General features: G+C 43.0%; 1 protein-coding gene across 1 annotated transcript in view; it reads right to left on the reverse strand.

Moving 5' to 3' along the window:
- Positions 1-403: 403 nt before the first annotated feature.
- LOC104526368 (titin-like) overlaps positions 404-20,419 on the reverse strand; it is a gene marked incomplete at its 3' end in the record, with an annotated part of 57,989 nt that continues 37,973 nt past the window's right edge. Inside the window, 7 exon segments of the mRNA XM_029085398.1 lie at positions 404-967; positions 2,079-2,357; positions 3,025-5,568; positions 9,663-10,026; positions 10,062-14,288; positions 14,526-15,691; positions 16,782-16,838. Of these exon segments, the coding sequence (XP_028941231.1) occupies positions 404-967; positions 2,079-2,357; positions 3,025-5,568; positions 9,663-10,026; positions 10,062-14,288; positions 14,526-15,691; positions 16,782-16,838 (9,201 nt within the window).

Here is a 20,419-nt window from a genome sequence, read left to right on the forward strand (position 1 = left end):
GAGAGAGGGGAAAGAAAGGGGAAAAGGAAAAGAGGAAGAAGAAAGAAGGCTGAAATATGAAGCTTTCAAAGATCAGTTCGTAGTGCAAGAACAAAACATGACTTCAGTAAATATCAGCATAATCTTTGCAGAGCTGTGGTTCTTGTAGTTTCTCTTGTCTGCTCTGTCCATCTCTCCCTGCACATAGGAGCAATTCTTGTATCTGGCTGGCCAAAGAAATACTGAAGAAACACATTGTGCACTGGAAGGCAGCAGGGGAAATGACCAAGAGGTGAATGGACCTGATGGCAGATGTGAGAAGAGTTCACAGCATGATTTCAGCCCAAAGAAGTCTTTTGCCTGCAAAAGAAGAAATGGGGAACCCAAGAAGAGCAAAGGTAAAGGGGGTGTAGGACTATCTTACCTCTTACTGTGACACTGGCAGAAGAGGAGCTGCTTCCTGCCTCATTTGAGGCAGTGCACACATAATGGCCTGAATCCTTGAGCTTAGCCAGAGGAATCTCAAGTGAGGCTATTTTGTCTTCAAAGTAAATCTTATAATCTTTGCCTGGAGGGATTTTGTTTCCATCCTTTGTCCACCCTACGGTTACTTTCCTGTCTTCATCTACCTGACATTCAAGACGTATTTTTTTATTGACTGCTGACTGCACTGACTGCAAAACTTTAATGAAGTGGGGCTTGTCTATAATGACCATTTCAGCCTGGCAAATGTCAGCCCCGAACTTGTTGGAAGCTTTGCAAGTGTAAACCCCTCTGTCATTGGTGGTGAGAAAGGAAATTTCTAACACATGTTTATTTTCCACTTTGAAGATCTTGTGGTGATCTGAAGGTGAAATGGTCGTGTCATCTTTCTGCCAGGCGACGTCGATGACTGGAGTGCCTGACACAGTACACAGGAACTTGGCACTTTTGCCCACAAAAGTAGTGATAGATTCAGGTCTGGTAAGAAACGTTGGTGGAAATGCTTCTGCAAAACAAAAGGGTTCAATGTTATCCAGAAGTGAGCACCAGACCTTAATCTCTTTCTCCACATTTGCTAGGGACAGAGAGCAAGAGGGGCTGGTTTGTCACTGGACACTCTTAAGCAAAAGAAGCCAGCAGTGAAGGAGACAAGACGTTTTAAAGATTATGAATTTTAACTTTTGTTTTGTAATTCTTAGGTCTGTATATTGTTCCAGAACTTGAAAGTATTTTGAATCTCTGGAGCAATGTACAAACTAAAGGAAAATAAACCAAAACCAGAACTTCCTCCCCCAAGACTGACATGTTGGTGCACTATTCCCTCAAGATGGACAAGTTTGCATGCATTTCACAGATTGTGCACCTTTCTTTAGTCTTTAGCATCTGGCACTTAGCAAAGACCACATAAAGACTCGTCCCACAAAAAGAAAAGTCAGAATTAAAAAATCACCATACACTAAAAGTCCAAAAGATGGTGGAGTTTTTTAAAGAAAAAAAGATAATTTTATAGCTCTTAATAGACAAAAAAGTTTGCAAACTGAAGCACCTTTAAACCCTCTTTTTTTGTTTAAGAAGATCTATTTCCCTAGTCACACAGAATTCCCCTCTGGCGTTGGCACACAAATGTTCGGGTACATGTAACTGCATAGCCTGACTCACAAGTATAGCTGCAGGATAAACCTAGGATGCTACGATAATCGCACAGTGATTATTACAGCAAAGAAATCAGATTTAAAAATGCATGTTTTCTTGTTGTCTGGATGTTGTTATGTTGCAAGTTACACAAACCTTCTTCAACAATGTATTCATAAACCAATCCCATTCTGTCGTCAATCTAGTTCCTCCCATTCTCTCTTTCCCCCTTCTTCCTTCCCCTCTAAAACTTTTCACAGTGATTCATACTGTACATTTTAGCAGGCAGAGAAAACACCTAAAAGCAGCATTCTCAAAAATTATTCCTTCTCTATGCTTGTGTCTGCCAAAATTAGGTATGGATTATATATAGCAGCAGCAATCAAGAGCCCCACCATAAACGTTTGTAAATATAGCAGTGAAAGCATTGCAATATATCAAGATATTTTATGGAGAAGAAGTAGTGCTTGGAAATCTGTACTTACCAGTTACAGTTAAAAGGGCTGTAGAGCTTACACTGCCATGCTGGTTGGAAGCCTTACAGCTATACTCTCCACAGTCAACAACCTGAGGCCTCGGGATCTCCAGTGTGGAGAGGTAGTTGGAGGTGCGAATGGAATATTTGTCTCCATCATATATCTCTCGTCCAGCTTTGTACCACTGGAACTTGACATTGGGAGCAGTCTCTACCTCACAGGTAAACTTGGCCACGTGATTTACAGCCACCTCCAGAGATTCGAGCCTTCTCCTCAAGATCGGTGCAACTGAAATGAGAAGCAGAGAGTAACTCAAAGCCCTGCCTGAGGACATTCTGGAAAGTAAAAAGGTGATTTACTTGCAATCCACATAAAGTGACTGTAAAAGAAAAATGTATCTGTAAGAAATGAAAGCAGTACCAAGCTCAGTGGACAGACAGTGCTACAGTGCATAATGACATCAGGAAACACAGTGGCGATACTGGAAAAACAATGTGCAATAGCAATGCACAATAACAACGTGATACAAACATGTACCACACTATCCTGGAGCTATAAGAAATTATGGTGTGAATGAGAAATTGTGCTAAAATTGTGCAATTACTCTAAACAGTAAGAAAGGGTGCAGCAGTGAGAAAAGTGGGAAGAGCAGGTCCACTTCACAGGCAGCAATTGGAAGAAGTGGTCAGGACTGAGATACACCTTGTCCTGACTGTGCTTGTGTGATAAGAACAAGAAGCAAGACAGTTCCTGACCAAACACTGTGGTGAAGGAAGTGAGAGATTTTGCAATGTGATAAAAGGACACCATAAATCCAGAGATAAAGGGGCCATCTAATTAGGAACATGATGGTGTTAATATTGTATCTGTATCCAAAGAGGCAGACACATAGTAGGGCAGTTTCATTAGTAGAACAGTGTATTAGAAAGGCAGTATTTCATCCCCATAATCCAACCTCTTTTAACAACTGTGAGTTTTGCTGCTGTTGCTCTTTTTCCACCTTGATTCAGAGCCTCACAGGTGTACTCTCCTTGGTGAATCTCCGTGCACACTTTGCTTAATACTAGTGTGTATGTGTCCTGATCTTGCAAACACTTGAATTTGTCGCCTGAAAACACCAGTTTACCTTCAAAGTACCAGTTCACCTCACTGACATTTGATATGACAGCCACCAAACTGACATTCTCCCCTTCCTCCGCAACAGTGTCAACAAGTTTGCTGTGAATGATGGGATAACTCTCTTTGTCCAACTCATCCGTCAGCTTCACATCTCTAGTTTCCAGACCCTCTCTACCCTCTTTCTCACATATTTCTTCCCTTTTCTCCTTCCTTTTCAGTATTTCTGTGGGTATCTCAATGGGAACATCTATGGGGGCTACATCAGCAGTGGCTGCAGCTGCGCCCACATCCTTGATTTGACCATGCACAGTCACAGTGTTGATTACTTGTGCAGATAAAGGCTGCTCCACGGGTATTTCTGCCTCCATAGTCCTCTCAGCTTGCTGGGGTTCCAGCTCTGAGGTTTCATTGTAGTATTTTCCTGAGAGAAGTGGACTTGGATGGACTGGTAATGCTTTGGATTTTTCATCTATCAAGAGATGTTTTTCTTCACAAATAAGAGAATAGAAAGCCTCCTTCAAGATAGTTTTCTGGTCAGCTGTCTGAATACTGACTTCTTCCAGGGAGACTGGGATTTCTATGGGACTGAGTCCTCCTGCGGTCACAACATAGGTGCATAGGGTGTGTTTATGTTCCTTTGTTATGTTTATTGTCTGCACTTCAATGTTTTCTTTATCAGTCAACCATTCTGAAAATAAGAGGTTTTGCTCACTTACCACTGCAGCTTTCAGTGCATTTCTAATTTGAGACTTTACGTCTAACTTACAGCTCTTGGGAACTTCAGCAGTAAGCTGGCTCTCCTTGTTGAGGACTTGGCTTGGCTGGAGCTGGTGCGTGTACATTGTTTCATGGGGTTGTCTCCCTGCCCTTGGACACTTCCTAAGTGGACTGGCAAGATCAATGACATGTTCTTTCTCCAGGGGCTGGTTTTCTTTTAGCAGCAAGGGAAATCTCACATTCTGTCCCTCATGGATTCTGGCAGCAAAATCTTCCTCTGCTGTTTCCAGGGAAGATATGTTCTCCAGAGGAACAGCTTGGCTCCCAGTGAAGGCCAGTTCAGAGGGAAATCTGGGTTCAGCCTTCAGTTCACCTTGCATTGCCTGGAAGCCCTCAAGGACCTGGATGTGGTCACCATCTATGGCACAGCTCTCAGTGGTGCTTGACATTTGTAGAAGGGCTTGGGAAGCCTCTGTCTTCAGAGCAGCCGTTTGTTCTGCTGTCTTGGTGATTAGCTGCTCTTTGGGCAAGAGTATCTGTGCAGCTACAGTCCCAAGGCAGGCTGGCAGTTGTGTCTCCATGGCTGCTGCAGGAACCACACCCTGGGGGCCAGCAGGGAGGGTTTGCAATGGCTCTGCCAGAAGCCTGCTGCTCTCTTGTGTTGTGGCCACCTGGGCAATCATCTCTTCAACACTCCGTGCAGCCAGGCAGGCTGGTGGCAGGCCAGGCAAGATGTCTTCCCTGGGCAACACGTGCTCCATCTGGCTTGTCTGAAGCTGAAGGAGGGCTGGGGGCTCCCTTGTGGCCTCAAGGCTGAGCGCTCCTTCTATGGCAGGAAGCTCACCAGACTCTTCATAGGAGAGGAGACTTTGGTCCTCTGCCACCGCAGAGTGTTGCAAGGCTGGGCTGTGCCTGCACACAGCATGCTCCTCAGGCAGCACAAGGAGCTCAGCGGAGCATGTGGCCTCGCCTAGGGCACTGAATGCCCTGCATGTGTAGAGCCCAGTGTCCTCCTCCATGCACTCCCGCACTGTCAAGGAGCCTGAGCCATCAGGGTGGTGAGCAACAGAACGACGCGCGTTGGAGAAGATCTGCTCACTCCCCTTGAACCACTGCACATCAGGACATGGCTCCCCGGCCACGGTGTACTCAAAGATTGCTGTGAAGCCTGGTGGACACTGCACGCTGTCTGGCTCCCTGGCAAAACAAGGGACCCCTGGTATCAGTTGCTGCACCTGGAGGTAGGCACTGCATGTGGTCTCACCGTGTACATTGCTGGCCACACACGTGTACTCACCTTCATCCTGTACACCCACATATGGGAGGATGAGGCTGTGGTCATTGCCAGCAAACACTAACTTACAGTCCATGGATGGGGTTAGCTTCATACTGTTGAAAAACCACTGGATTTTGGGTGTGGGGCTGCCACTAACTGTAACAGAGAGCCTAGCTACATCTCCCTGCCGGACTTTAACATTTGAGAGCTCTTTGAGGAATACAGGGGCTTTGCCCCCTTCCTCCATTTTCATCTTTGCTTTGCTGGAATAAACTGTTTTTTCAGGCTCAAATTCAAGTGTTTTCTCTCTATCAGACAACTGAAGGCTGCTGCTGTAGCCTTCACTTCTTCCTTCCTCAGAAGACACAATAAGAGTGCTAGCAATGTCTGTATGGAAAAAAAAAAAATAGTTTTACTAGAATGTTTATGAGAACACTTGTAGATAGCAATAAGAAGTGTTAGTGCAACTATTTTTGTATATCTGGAGGCATTCTCAACACTGTACAGCAGTTAATAATGAACATGAGGTACTATTGCTATCAAATACATACCTACCAAAACCAAAAAGCCATGCTGTGCTGTCAGATTACTTATGAACTTCCCATGTGGATCCTCATGTATGTCTCTTTAAATCTGACATCACAGTATGGGTTAGGCATACCCCTAGGGTGTACAGTGCAAGTAACAGTCAAGCAACATTGCTGCATTTCACAAATACAATTAAAGTGGTATGTGCCATACATATTTGTATGTACACTCATACAAACAAGTACAGCAGAGCAGTGCTAAGACCCTTGTTTAATTTAAAAAAACAAGAAAAAGCAGAATGCCAGAATTAGGTTTGGAAAAATAACACAAACATTTCAGCACATAAACTTTCTTATGGTGCAGTTAGTTCATCTCTTTCAACCCTACCTTTTGTCTAACACGCTGAAACACCTCTCCCTTACCAGCTTCATCCTGTTTTTGTCATTAAACCCTTATGCTTACAACACCATTATTACTAAAATAATGTGTTTGCACTCTTCATTCAATGTCATTGATTTAAATCTCTGCTTTTAAATTCCTTCCTGTCACATTGTTGCATATTTAGATTCTCATAATAACAGAGAAAAAGGACAGAGGACTTTAAGGTTTTATGTGTTGGACCACGTTGTTCCAATGGTGGTTTAAAAATGAGAGGAAGCAGATGTCAAGAACATGTCATTCTCTCCTGACACTTGACACTAGAAACATCAGTAAAATGAATGGAACAAGCCATCCATGAAAAGCACGGCGCAAAGAAAACTTTTGGAAATCAAATCCTGTTGTTCTCACTGAGTCAAGTTTGTTCAGTTAAGGCCCACAATATTTGATGCTGGAAAGATATGAGAGTTGTCGAAAAAGAATAAAAGAAGTATGAGTGGCTAAATGTCTCCAGGCACTCTGATGGTGAACCTAGATAAGTCTCTCAATTACAGAGTCTTACATTCCAAAACTTATTGTGAGGTAATAATTTTTGCTACACTCCAATAACAACTATAAAGAAGAACAGAATATGCCATACCCAATTGGTTTTAGCAATTATTAATCTTACCACAAATGCCATAATATACATGACATAGCACAGTGCATACAGTGATTAACTGCAGAAAACAGATGCTTGGGTAAAAAAAAAAATTACACCAGTCCTTCAACATTACCTACCAGCCATGTTAAAACAGTAGGGCAGTTTCCCCAGAAATACAATGTGCTAGTAAATTTGAGAATGGGTGGCAGAATTTGGCCCATAATAAAGTGTAAAAATTGCAGAATGGATCCTATGCTAACACACACATAAGAATGCTTTACATACAGGAGTGTGGCAAAAATTAATGTAGTCTTGTGTATTCCTGGATATTTATGACAGAAAAACTATACAGATACTTTTAAATATTTTAGCTATGTCTGTGAAATGAATAAAGTACAAGAAGTGATGGACTTAAGTAATTTACGTATTTATTTCACAAATTAACCGTACATGTTAACATTCAACACACATTGATGACAAACATAATTCATCGTTTTTTTAAGATACTTTATAGAAATGAAGATGACATTCACCTGACAATGAATTTGTGAATTTTGTAATTCCTAAGAAAGCACAAAATTTTGAAGAGAGATAGTAAATCATGGCTCTAAGCTATACCAGTTGCCCCAGAATAAGTTTATCCAAAGCTGGAATTGCTCTAGATTTATATAATTGTAGCTTAGGTGAGACTTTGTCTCTTTGTAAGCACATGACAGTGCTCCTGGCTAATGTATGAAACTTAAAACAAGACTTTTAAACAGACATAAACCACAAACACCACTACACAGGTAGAGATAAAGATGCTTGGCTATGTATTTCAGATGTTAACATGAACTTGAACTGTTTGGCTTATGGCTTTGAAAACAAGTTATGGGCCTGTTTCTACTAAAAATTTCAGTAAATGAACATACAAATTAAAACCACATCATAATTGCTTAGGACCTAACCAAAGGGCCTCTGACCTCTTTGGCTTCAGACCTAAAAGACCCCTTATGTCACAGCTGACATGTAACATCAGACAATTCATGCCAACTTCCCTAGGGACCTCTGCTGTCTAATGAATCAGTTAGTGCTACACATCTATGCAAGGAATGGATTAAGGACACATCATGAAGCAATTCTTTCCCAGCACAATGTTGGGTCAGACACTTATGCTCCTCTTTCCTACCACCATTACCTATAAGAAATCACAAATATCTCTGCCTTTTAACAACATACAAATCTTAAATATTTATCACAGAGTCATGACTGGAAAGAAACTGAAGCAACACACTGGTATTAGCTTAACTCCAGTCATTTTCCCCTTGTACTAGGTCATTAGACCTTGCTACTCCTGACTTTAAGTTTATACCGGGCAACACAATTGGGCAAAGTGAATCTTTTGATCAAAAATTACTATCCCAGGTGAGTGATGAGATAGTCTTAAAGATTATTGAGTTTTTGAGACATGCTGGCCTCAGTGTGAGAACACATCAAACTCAGAAATAAGAACATGCATGAACATATCTGAATGTACTATAGGAATAATTCTTTTACGCTTAAAATCATGATGCTCCTTAAAGCAGTTTTTAAGGTAACTGAGAGCAATTTGTAAATAACTAAGAACTTCAAACAGGTAATCAAAGGAAAAATGATTTTTCCTTAGGGTTGTTGAACTCAAGGTTACACCTTGGCATATAGGTAACTGGAAAGCTGGCACACATATTAGAGAATTATTTAACTTCTGATAAACATTAATTATTAACTCCCATACTTTTAACATATTTTCTTAATCAATTTATTATTATTTATGTAAGATAGATTTAGTTCTGATTTAATTATGTCAGCTACTGCTGATTCCTCCTAAATATTAGCATTACTTTAAATACAAAAATATATACTCACATTGAGAACATTAATGTAAAAAATCTCTTCTGCTGAGAAAATGCCACAGATAACAATTGAATGTATTCTACTTATTTCTGGTCATCTTGACACATAGCACATTTAACTGTTACTGATTAAAAAAAACCAACAAAAAACCCCACAAAAACCAAAAAAAAGAATATGTAGAGATTTAATTCTAACATGAAACAAGAATCCTGCATAAAAAATCTCATTTTTTACTAGTATATATGTTTTTATGAATGACACTGGAATATGGGGACAAGTAAAATTATTTTAATGAATTTACAGTTATGTCATTGATTTATTATTCTTCCTCTGCTTTCCCTTTAACTTCTAAAGATAAAGTACAAAATATGTTTTCATGTTTATTACTTGGTAATAGAGAAAAAAATCCTGTCCAGTCTCTACTAACACAAAACTTGCATTTTCTTCCCATTGTGTTGCTTTTCTTTACAACAGCATATTTCCATTGACTTAAAAAAAAAAAGTCATTTCATTCCATGAGGCAGTAGAATAAGGCTCATGGATGTAAGAATTTTGCAGTGATAGAAACTGTAAACACAGGATTTGAGTCAGTGAGACACATGTTCTGACACAACACCGTGAGAAGGGGAAACACCAGTTTAATGAATTATTTTATAGAATTATATCCAAACTAAACAGCACGCATAAGTTAGTATTCCATACCTTTAGGTTGCAAAAAAAGGTGGTTTCTACATTTTCTGATCATTTTTAGCCTACATAAAACAATACTGATAGCACTGTTATAGACATACAGGAATATGTACACTGTACAAAAAAATTAGTCCTACCCAAATAAGTCTCAATCAAAATATCTTTACAAGAATGAGTAAGGAGCTTGGAAGTAGACTGAAATATAGCTTTGTGCAGAAACTGTGCACAAAGACCTATGCACAGACTAAATCTCACTTGAATTCCCCAACAAAGGCAAGTTTAAGTGAGACAGATACATGCCCATGTAGAGTGGTTTTCATCCCTAAAGAGATGAAAAACAATGCCCCTAAAATGTGTGCTGCATTTTTACCTGCAGTAAACAACAGCCTAAAAACATTTACTGTTTCAAAAGGGACTCTGAAATAAACTATGGAAATTTTGTATAATGTTAACACAGCATGAGTCTCAGCAGTTCCTGCCCTGTTAGTAGCTATACATTTGTACTGCCCACTGTCACTTTTCATCAAGTTTTCAATACTAAGGTTATGACAGTCCCCCTGCTCTTCCTGCACACAATACCTGTCCCCTTCCAACAACACCTCATCCTTGTACCAGTGGACACTTGGGTGGGGGGAACCAGTCACGAGACACTGGAAGCATGCTGAGGCACCTACAAATGTACTGTAGTCAGAAATGAGCCTCAGGAATTTGGGAGGGGCTTCTATGACTCAAAGCTGCAGCTTTCCAAGTCCTCTGCCCTAAGTTCAACCTGTTCCTCTTGGGATGGCTCAGCAAACACATCAAAACTAATGCCCGTGACTGTCTCACTGCTTGCCTTAGCACTTGCTCCCTGCTGAGCCATGACTACGAGGGAGCCTTTGCACGTTGCTTCTCCCAGCCTATTGATTGCTCGACAGTAATACCAGCCACCATCAGAAGGACCTACATTTTGGACCTTCAGACTGTGAAGTCCCTCCTTCTGACTCACAACATACTTCCCTGTGGCAGGTGTCACACAGATGTCGCCTCTGAACCACTGCACTACTGGGATAGGAGTACCTGTTACCACACACTCAAACACTGCCTCTAAGCCTTCTGTTACCTCGATATCTGCAAAGGGCACAGCAAAGCGGGGAGGCATTTCAGTTACTTGGAAATCGATTTTTACATCCTCATTCTCCTCTGCGGCCAAGCCTGTAGCTTGCTCCAACAAGGCAAGTGGAAGGACATCCAGGGAAACCACCATGCTCTTCTTATCTGGGCTAAACTCAGGGCTGGTTATGATTTTTACCTGCTTCTCAAACTCCTTCACCTCATTTTCATCCAGCTCCACTTCCAGGAGGATTTCCTGAGGTGAAGGTGACCTTGAAGATGTGTTTTGCTCCAGGTCAAAATGTATAACATGTTGGTGGGTGACAGGTGGTGGCAGTGCTAGTGACCGCCCATCTTCAGACAAAACTTCCACCTGCGCAATACTTTTCGCTTCCCCGACAATGTTCACTGCATGGCACAGATACTGTCCTCCGTCTTTTTTCTGGACATTAGTGATCTCCAGCACACATTTGTCCCCATCCTTCTCTATCCTCACTCTCTCATCCAGCTCCAACAGAGATTTATTATGATACCACTTCACCCCTGGCTTGGGCACACCCACCACCTCAGCCATAAAGCTCAGTGTGCTGCCCTCATATAGCCTCCTCCTGCTCAATGCCTTGAGGAATGCAGGTGGCATCTCCTTGCCTGATGGCTCCAGGGCTTCACAGGGGGTCCTAAACACCTCAGCCTGTACCTGGTCTGGAGGCTGCTGCTTTCTCTCACAGAGGGGGAGCGTGGCCAGGGCATCCATATACTCCCCAGTGGGAGTCCGGTAGCGCTCAGGTGGTGTGCTGTCCCCTGATGCAGAGCAGGGTCCCTCAAAGGGTGTGAAGTAGGACTCCAAGGGTGTGTTGCATTTTGAACCCTCAGAAGGTGTGGAGTAGTGCTCAGGTGGTGTGCTGTACACTGAGCCCTCAGATGGTGTGGAGTAGCGCTCAGGTGGTGTGCTGTATCCTGAGCCCTCAGATGGAGTGGAGTAGCGCTCAGGTGGTGTGCTGTATCCTGAGCCCTCAGATGGTGTGGAGTAGCGCTCAGGTGGTGTGCTGTATCCTGAGCCCTCAGACGGTGTGGAGTAGCGCTCAGGTGGTGTTCTGTATCCTGAGCCTTCAGACGGTGTGGAGCAGTGCTCAGGCGTGCTGATCGGAGTGTGGTAGGATGCTGATGAAGCAGTTTCAAAGACCTCCACTGAGGAGGGAGGTGTGTAGAAGCGGTCTGAATCAGGTGACTCCTCTCCGCTCCTGGTCTCTAGCTCTATAGACATTTCCGACTCAGGAGAGAAGGGCCGGATGAGTTCCTGCTGGTTGTTGTAATAGTCATAAACCATGCTGAAGGTAACCTCCTCCACTTCCAGTGAAGTGATGGTCTCCTGCTGCTCCTTCTGAGCTGTCCCTTTGAAATCTGGAGCTTCCTCTATCCCAGTTGACTTTAAATACTTGTCCAGGGACAAGTCAGGCTCCAGCTCTGAGGCTGGAACAACACTGGGCTCTGGACCTGCAGAAATATCCTCCCACTGTCCTTCTCCATACAGGCTATTCTCAGAGGCTTCCTCAGTGGGAATTCTCTTCTTGCCCCAAGAATCCTTCCTTTGCTCCTTTGGTGCCACGGGATCATCCATTATTAAACCAAGTAAGAGTTGCCCAAAAGAGAAGCCCTTGGTTGTGTTTGGTTCCTGTTGGATGTCCTTGAGCATCTCTTCAGGGGAATCTGTGCTTTCTATCTCACAGGTGGAGCTGCTTATTCCTGTTTCAAAGACCTTTTCTATCCCAGAGCCACCTTCCTCCTCATTCTGATGCCTAGCCTGAGGTTTCTTTTCATGTGCAGCTTTTTTCAAGTCAATGATGAAGCTGTCACTGTGGGAGTCTGTGGTCTCCAGTCGTTCCCCACCCTCCCCCACATGTGTTTCCTGCACTCCTTTTTGGAAATCTGCTGTGGACTCTGACAGAAAGCTATGAATTTGTCCCTCAAGTGAATCCTCCCCACGGACACTCTCCTCTGACTCATGAATTTTTTCAGCAGAAGATCCCTCTTCAGCAGATATCATGATGCTGCCAAAGTCCCCATTAGAGATCTGCAAAGCAGCTCTTCTGATTTCTCTTGGCTGTGCCTTTTCCTGGGCACTGACCTCCTCCTGTTGCACCCTGTAGCTCTGACGCAGCTTCTCACCCAGAGACATCTCTTCCACAATTTCATCACGTTGTTGCACAGAGGAGATGAGTCCAGTCACTCCTACCTCCACACTCTCCAGGGCTGTGGAGGTTTGTGCCTGTTCTGTGTCCATAGTCTCTGCAGCTGGGAAAGGCTCTACAAACTTCTTCAGATCAAATATGATACTGGTCTCATCAGCGTCAGATGGCAACAACTGCTCTTTGAAATGCAGTTCTTCTAGGTGAACTTCAACTTCCTCCGTAAAAACCTGACCTGAGTTTTCTATGCCAGGAGGAGTGAGGATTAGATCCAAAGAAGAGTTGCCTGCATCAGACTTCATTTCTTGCAGCATTTTTTCATTATTGTGCATTTCCCAGTGTGCAACATCCCCAGCATCAATCGCTTCTTCTTTACAAAGATGATCATCAGCCTCGATGTCCTGATCAATATCAACTGATCTCTGTTGCTCCTTGGCCTGTTCCTCCTGCTGCTCTTCTGTACAGAAGTCATAAAAGCCAAACTGCTCCTTTGTGGGTGTGCTTGCAATATTGTCTTGCAGGTGGAGCACACTTGGCTCTTCTACAAGAGGCACATCAGGAGACATTGCCTCCCAGGCAGAGGCGTCGCTCTCCTCCATGTAAATATCACTCCCCTCTTGCACCACAGGTGATATAGGAATGAAAAATTGTGAATCCTCACATTCCCTTGCCAGAGCAGCTCTATCAGAGGGGTGTGTTTGCCCTTTCACTTCGATAAATGCTGACTTTAGGATGTCACAGGACAGAGTACCTGTATGTGGTACCACCTTGTCTCCTTCAGCCTCTAGCTCCTCTGAAAAATGACCTGAGTCCTTGGCTACCAGTTCATGTTCTTCCCTGGACAGGTTGGGGTGCAGCTCAGTGTCATCAATTCTAAAGCTGTGTTCCTCAGAAACAGTTGTTCCGCTATGCTGCCTCATCTCAGAAATACCATCTGTATCCCTCACACTTTCTTCTGTATAACCCGTTTCTTGCCTTGCATAAACCTCCATGATATCCAGCACCTTTGTTTCCTCCATCTCACTTTCCCTGAAGTGAGGAGTTTCCTCACACTTCTCTTCCAACTGCTCACCAGGAGATGGAGACAGCTTCAGGGACCAGGCTAGGTGGGTTTCCTTCTCCTTGGAGCACATAATCTGTTCATCTTCATCCTTCCCAAGTGTACTGAGGCCTTGGAGGTGCAGAACATGGTCCTTGGCACGCAGTTCCTCAGTGCCTCCATCCTTGCTATACAACCTGGGTGCACTGGGCTGCACTGTCAGCTCAGAGGCAGTCTGTGCTGTTCCAGACACATTGTTGGCCACACAACAATACAGCCCAGCATCTGCAACAGAGACCTCTTGGATGTGTAAGCGGTAGATACCATTCTTGCCTTCCTCAAACCTCAGCCTCTCACTGGCAGAGAGGTTTTGGCCATTCAGGGACCAGGCCACAACTGGTGGGGGCTGCCCAGACACAGCACACTCCAACACCACTGCTTCCCCTTCTTTGCAATGAATGTGTGCTGGGACCTCTGCCACAACTTGGGGTGGCTCATTTCCTACATCAAATGAAAACTTGAACTTGTGCTTTATGGTGGGAGCAGCCTGGTCAGGAGAGGGATGCGTAGTCTCCCTCACCTCTGTGTCTTGCTCTGGTGTTGGAGTAGGGGCAGTGATTTTTATTTCCACAGGCAGTGACAGCAAGTCTGAATCTGGAACTGCACTTGGCAGTCCCTGCTGTACTGTGAAGGCCAGGCTGACAACTTCTTCTTCCTCCTCATCCACCTTCTCCTCCTGCTCCTCCTTCTCTTTCACCCCTTCTTCTTCTGCCTTCACCTTCTCCTCCTCTTCCTCCTCTTTCTTATCTTTCTCCCCTTCTTCTGTCTTCACCTTCTCCTCCTCTTCCTCAGCCTCCTCTTTATTCCCTTCCTCCCCTTTCTTTGTGGCCTCATAGGCTGGCATTCGCCGCCTTACATGGAGTGCAGCTGAGGTGCTGACTGTGCCCAGAGGGTTGAAGATCACACAGGTGACGGTGCCATCATGCTGTGGGAGCAGGGATGGGAAGGTCAGTGTAGAGCGGCACTCTGTGGTGTGAACAGCAGTGCCTTGGATGCGCCCCACAGGGTTGGTGTTGTTGTACCAAGTGACTGTGGGTTGTGGGCGGCCATGGAAGAGACAGGAGAAGGTGCATCTGTGCCCCTCAACAGCCTCTTGGGACTTGATCTCCTGGACAAAGAGGGGTGGGCAGGGCTCCAGGAGCCCACCTGGCATCTGCCATCTCTCTCCTGCAGCCTTGGGCCTACGGTACGCCTTCACTACCTGCACCACGAGGGGCTCTGAGCCATCCATCGTGGCAGCTGCCTCAGGTGGACTGGGCTTCCCAGAAGGGCCCTCCTGGGGCATGGACATGAGGGATTCCTGCTTCTTTTTCAGCGCTGCCCTCTTTGCCTCCCGCAGCCGCTGCAGCTTCCAACGGATCTCCTCATCCAGCAGCTCCTCAGCCTCTGCCACTGTGCCACTGTGCTCCCTACCACGTACCAGCCCTGGACGATGAGGCCCGACCAGTGGCAGCTTCTGGAAACAGATGGTTCGTACCATGCCCCGGGCTGGGGAGATGTTCCCAAGCAACTGCTCAGCCTCCTGCCCCTTGTCAAAGGGCGAGCCAGTGCAGCGGAGCACCACCCGCAGCCGGTCCTCCCGCTGCTGCTGCAGCAGGTGGTCCCAGCTCTCCCTCATCCACTCTGCTTTCCGTGTGAAACCCGAGCCCTGCTGCTTCCCACTGCGTGCCACCAGCAGGGAGGCAGTGGACTCAGCTGAGCCCTCACTGTTAAAGGCAAATACCCTGTAGCTGCCAGCATCGTGCTCCCGCACATCCCGCACCTCCAGGCTGGCATGGTGCGTGTGCTCCTCGCTCTCAGTGCGGATCACCTTGCGGCAGTCCTGGTGGACTGGCCGGTTGTTGTGAAACCAGGCCATATGGGGTGCCGGGCATGCCAGTAGCTTGCACTTGAAGAGTGCAGGGTCCCCCTCCACGACAGATCTACACTTGAGTCCCTGTGTGAAGGTGGGTTTACAGTTCTGGGTGCAAGCCAGCACCACTGCTGTCTCAGGTCCCTCGAGGTTCTCCTGGCTGTGCTGCTCTGCAAGAGAAGGAGACCGAGTTATAACACGCCACACCCTGTCTACCATCCAATTGAAAAAAATGAAATAGCAATATGTTGAAATAAAAAATGGGCATGCAACAGATTTCATCACACACCCAGGAAAAAAAAGTAATTCACTCACCATATTTGTTCGAATAAACGCAACGCCTTGCTCTGTTTTAAAGATTGACACGAAAATCGTTCGTTGTCTGTTCTTTCTTCAGACTGTGGAAATTTCTTCTTGAACAAGCAAAAATTAATTTCAAAATAACACGTTCTTCTGCGTGTATGTTTTTGCTGCCTGGAAAAGCTGTGTGTCTTTGGGTAGCAAAGAAGAAAATCTTACCTGACTTGCAGACAGTAGAATAAACGCCCTTTCTGACCCTTCTGTTTGTAGATTAAATGTTCAAACAATTGAGAAAAAATATTTTGAAAGATATCTTAAAAAAAAGTAAGTAAGTAGCTAACATGAAATGAGAAGGCGTTTATTCGAACTAATACAGCCACTAACTTCACAGTGTTATGCAGAGGGAAAAAAGCAAGCAACATGAACCACGTATGCTATCTGCAAGCCAGAGTAAGAGATGTATAATGATGAATTAATGTATGTAAAAAAGTGCAAGGAAACAAGGGGAATGTGTAGCTTTCACATATCCTAAACAACAAATGCTTCCTAGTATAGTTCATCCATCCATCCATCCAATAGTGTCCATTGAACTGATTAATGTTAGGTTGCTAACTTGTTTAAGAATAATATGATTAAGATTTGTATAACTTCCTTCTGAAGTAAACTATTCCATGCATTCAAAAGGAAATTGAACAAATAAAAGCTCTGTGAACAGCTGCAAAGCATGAAGTAAAAGTTAAGAATATAGCTACAAAATTATAAATTTGAAGTTTTAAACATATTTTAAAACTTAAATAACCTTATAATGCAGGTAACCCTTTGCATATCAAAACAAACATGCAACATGTTACAATACGCTTTAAAGTGTGTCTTTCCCCATCAGACACTATATGTAAGCTTTTCACAATGTTACTAATTAATGGTACCAATTATTCAGTGTAACATCATTGGTGACTGTACCTTTCACTTCCATCTCGATGTCTTCCTCTAGCTTCTCATGTATAATTTTTTCAGGAGCTAGAATAAAAAAATAAAGATTTTTGAGACATAGTTGCTAAACGTGCCAATCAACACTTCATGTAGTAAAAACATCCAATCTCTTGCAAACATAAATTCACACATACATACACATAAATGCATGCTAAAATTCAAACACTTGATAAATTTTGAGAAGAGAGTAATCAAATGCTTTCAAACTTGTTCACAATGTACACTTTTCTATAAGATTTGCTTTCTTTTTTGCAGGGTCGGGGAAAATTTCTAATGTAACATGCCTTTATCATGCCTTAAATCCCTGAAGAAAAATATTCAACAATACACCATCTAATGAGATGCTTCTCTTTATCAGCTCCCAGGGAATGAATGTACTGGAATGCAATGATGCTATGCATAAGGAATGGACACTTGGAAGGAGCATGCAGTTGCCAACCTGTCACTCTCAGATGGGTGCTGCACTCGGCTTGTCCTGCAGGATTAACTATTCTGCACTTGTATATACCCTTGTGGTTCTGACCAACTTTCAACAATCTTAAACTGCACAGTGGCCCATCATGTTTTAAGGAACAAAATGCGGACTCCTCAACTATTAGTTGATTGTACAGCCAGACCACGCAAGGTGTAGGCACACCCTTCATGATACAAAAGAGTAACACATCATCTCCTTCTTTTACAGTGGTTTCTGAAGGCAGAGTTTCAAGAAACTCTGGTGCTTCGGTGTCAGTTTCTATGATGTCTTCACATGGCACAACATCAGGATAGTAGACTCTGTTTCTTTGCATGTCAGCTTCATATGGTCTTTGGGATGTAGTTATAAACAAGCTTGAGATTTTCTTGGAAGATTCTTGCTTAACTTCAGATGCTTTAAACTGACAATCTTTGGCTGCTTTAAAGCTTTTAGTATCTGATTCAAGGGTAATTTTTGTTACTGCTTTGGCTTGTGCTTCTTTTGCTAGGTAAGAATAAAGTTAGGAAAAGGATTAGATCAGATGTTTTGCAGGAATAAAAAAATATCCTTATACCAAGGGGGAAAAACCCAGTAATTAGTATTGAAAGAATGTCCAGCATATTAGTGCTACAACAATGCTATTAAACATGAGTGGTTACACATTTCAGAGCTCTGTTCCTGCTGGGTTAATGCTAGGTGTCAGTTAAGCCTATGGGACTTTCACGGGACCAAGACTTCACCTGCAATGCCTAATAAAAGCACATCTTTACTTTTAATTAAGCACCTCAATTTAGAAAGTAGCAGCAGAAGATTATGTAAGGCAATTTGCACAGCTCAAGAGTGAAGAAAGAAACTTCAATGTGTAAGAGCCAAATCAACAGGGTCAATGGTTTCCTCATTATTCATCTTACTTTTCTGCTCTTGATTCCTTTGAGCACACCAGAAATACTATCACCTGTCCAGTGTGGTGATAATACATTTTTGGGTTTTCACTACTGGTAACACTACTAACATTTTAATACACAGGTGTCAGGAAGAAGTGGAGGAATCTTAGCAAAAATAAATAATTATATCTGAGGGAGAGGGAAGGATAGAAGACAATACATTAGTGCAGTAATACAATACTTGCACCCATTAATCCTTTCAAGTACGTTGACCTGTATTGCCAATCTTGAAATTTGAACCTTGGATTTATTAGAAACAAGTTGGACCCATAGAGTTTGAAATGACCAGGTATCTAGTTGAACATTGCTCCTCTGACATTATCGTCCTTAAACTACAGCTTCAGGAATTCTCAAAATGTAAAAATTCCTACTACCCTGTTTTGCTTTACATCTCACTGCATATCATGAAGGATATGAGGAATAAAAAGCTTCAAACATATGTGACTTGCTGGGAAGAGGCGTGAAGTTACAATACCAGCTCCCCAATACTGCATGTCACTTATGAAGAGAGTTGTAAATATGGAGGAAAAACCCCAAAGCATTATTCCTAGAGCATTCTCAATTAAATATAGATAATAAAGGAAATATGAGTGAGCTGTAGGCAGTGATAGTGAAGTTGCAAAAGGTAAGTTATAATGTTAAAAGTCAGATAACCACCTTTGACTGTTAGTATTGCAGCAGTTGTTGTCCCTCCATAATCATTATATACAGTACAACTGTACAGTCCTTGATCTGCCAGCTGGGCATTTAGGATTGTGAGCAGTAGAAAACTTCCATTTTGTGATATCTTCAATTTTTCAGATGCTTCTATCTTTTCACCTTCATGGGCCCAAAGAAACTCAGAGAAGAATTCATTTTGTAAGCCACATATGAACTGAGCAGTATCACCACATTTCACAGTTAGGTCTCTGAGCTGCAAGAGAATCTTTGGAGGGACATCTTTCATTTCCTTAGCAGTGGCCATAGAGGTCCTGGTGCTCTGAGATGTTTGGGAAACGAATTTTGTGTGCATGGCTTCCATTTCTTCAAGGGACGTAGCCTTCATGGTCAAACTTTCTGATACACTTTCAAAAACCTGTACACCCAGTTCTTGTGTCGGTTGTTGCACTGATTTAAATTCTTTTTGATAAGCTTTAATGTTCTTCTTTTTGAGAGGAGCAACATGAAGTTCTGATATAGCCTGTGACCGGATAGACTCTTTTACATCTTTCCCAGAACTTTGCCTATCTAGGGCTTGCACTGTGTAATCAAGTAACAAAAATAACAATATTAGTATCTAAAGAACTTTACTAGGCCATGCTCTGAACAAAATCAAACAGTATGGAGGATGAAAATGAATGATCTTCATTTGAAAACTCAGCATGCCAAATGCACTGTGCTCTGGACATTGAATGATTATCCATTCATACATATGAATGACAAGTGATGCCTAAGCTAGTCATGCAGTTGATACTTGTCTCTTCTTTCGCTGAAGTATTGGAAGCTTATTATGGAACTTTTTAAGGAGGTATTTTCTTTTTTGTTAGTTTGTTTGTTTTTTTACTACAGGATGGTACAAAATACCTCCAGTCAATGTTATAAAGATCATTTGATTACTGGTTTTAAAAATCTGGATGCATTCAGTAAAATGATTCTATTCTTTGATCTATATCAAGATACAAATTTGCAAATTTCTGAATGATATCACTTAAACAGAAGAAATGAGAGTGGTTGGGTTACGGAGTGTAGGTACTACTACCATTAGCTAGTAAAGAAAAGATATGAAACAAGGAAAGAAGAACATTAGTGACAGTGTAAAAGTGTGGTAGACAACAAACTGAATCCCTTTGAAGTAAAAATGGAGTTTTACCTTCTGCAGTCACTGTAAGTGTAGCTGTACAAGTTGTCTCTCCAGCACTATTTCTTGCCTTGCAAGAGTATTGGCCAGCATGCTCTAAGAAAGCGTCTACTATTATCAGTATAGCTGTGCCTGTAGACTCATCAAAGTGGAAAACTAAGTCCTTTGTTGGCAACATGAGTTGTTGATTATGAAACCACTGGATTTTTGGTTTGGGCATGCCAGAGACTCTGGCTTGAAATCTGACTGATTCCCCACTGCATACCCTGCAGCTTGAAATAGGCTGGATAAAGGTGGGCCTTTGGCCAATAGATTCCTCCTTAAGTGAAACAGATGAAGAAACATGCCAATGGGACTCTGATGTAACTTCTTC

This window comes from Antrostomus carolinensis, unplaced genomic scaffold (genome assembly GCF_000700745.2).
Source record: "Antrostomus carolinensis isolate BGI_N321 unplaced genomic scaffold, ASM70074v2 scaffold6886, whole genome shotgun sequence".
Classification (NCBI taxonomy): Eukaryota; Metazoa; Chordata; class Aves; order Caprimulgiformes; family Caprimulgidae; genus Antrostomus; species Antrostomus carolinensis.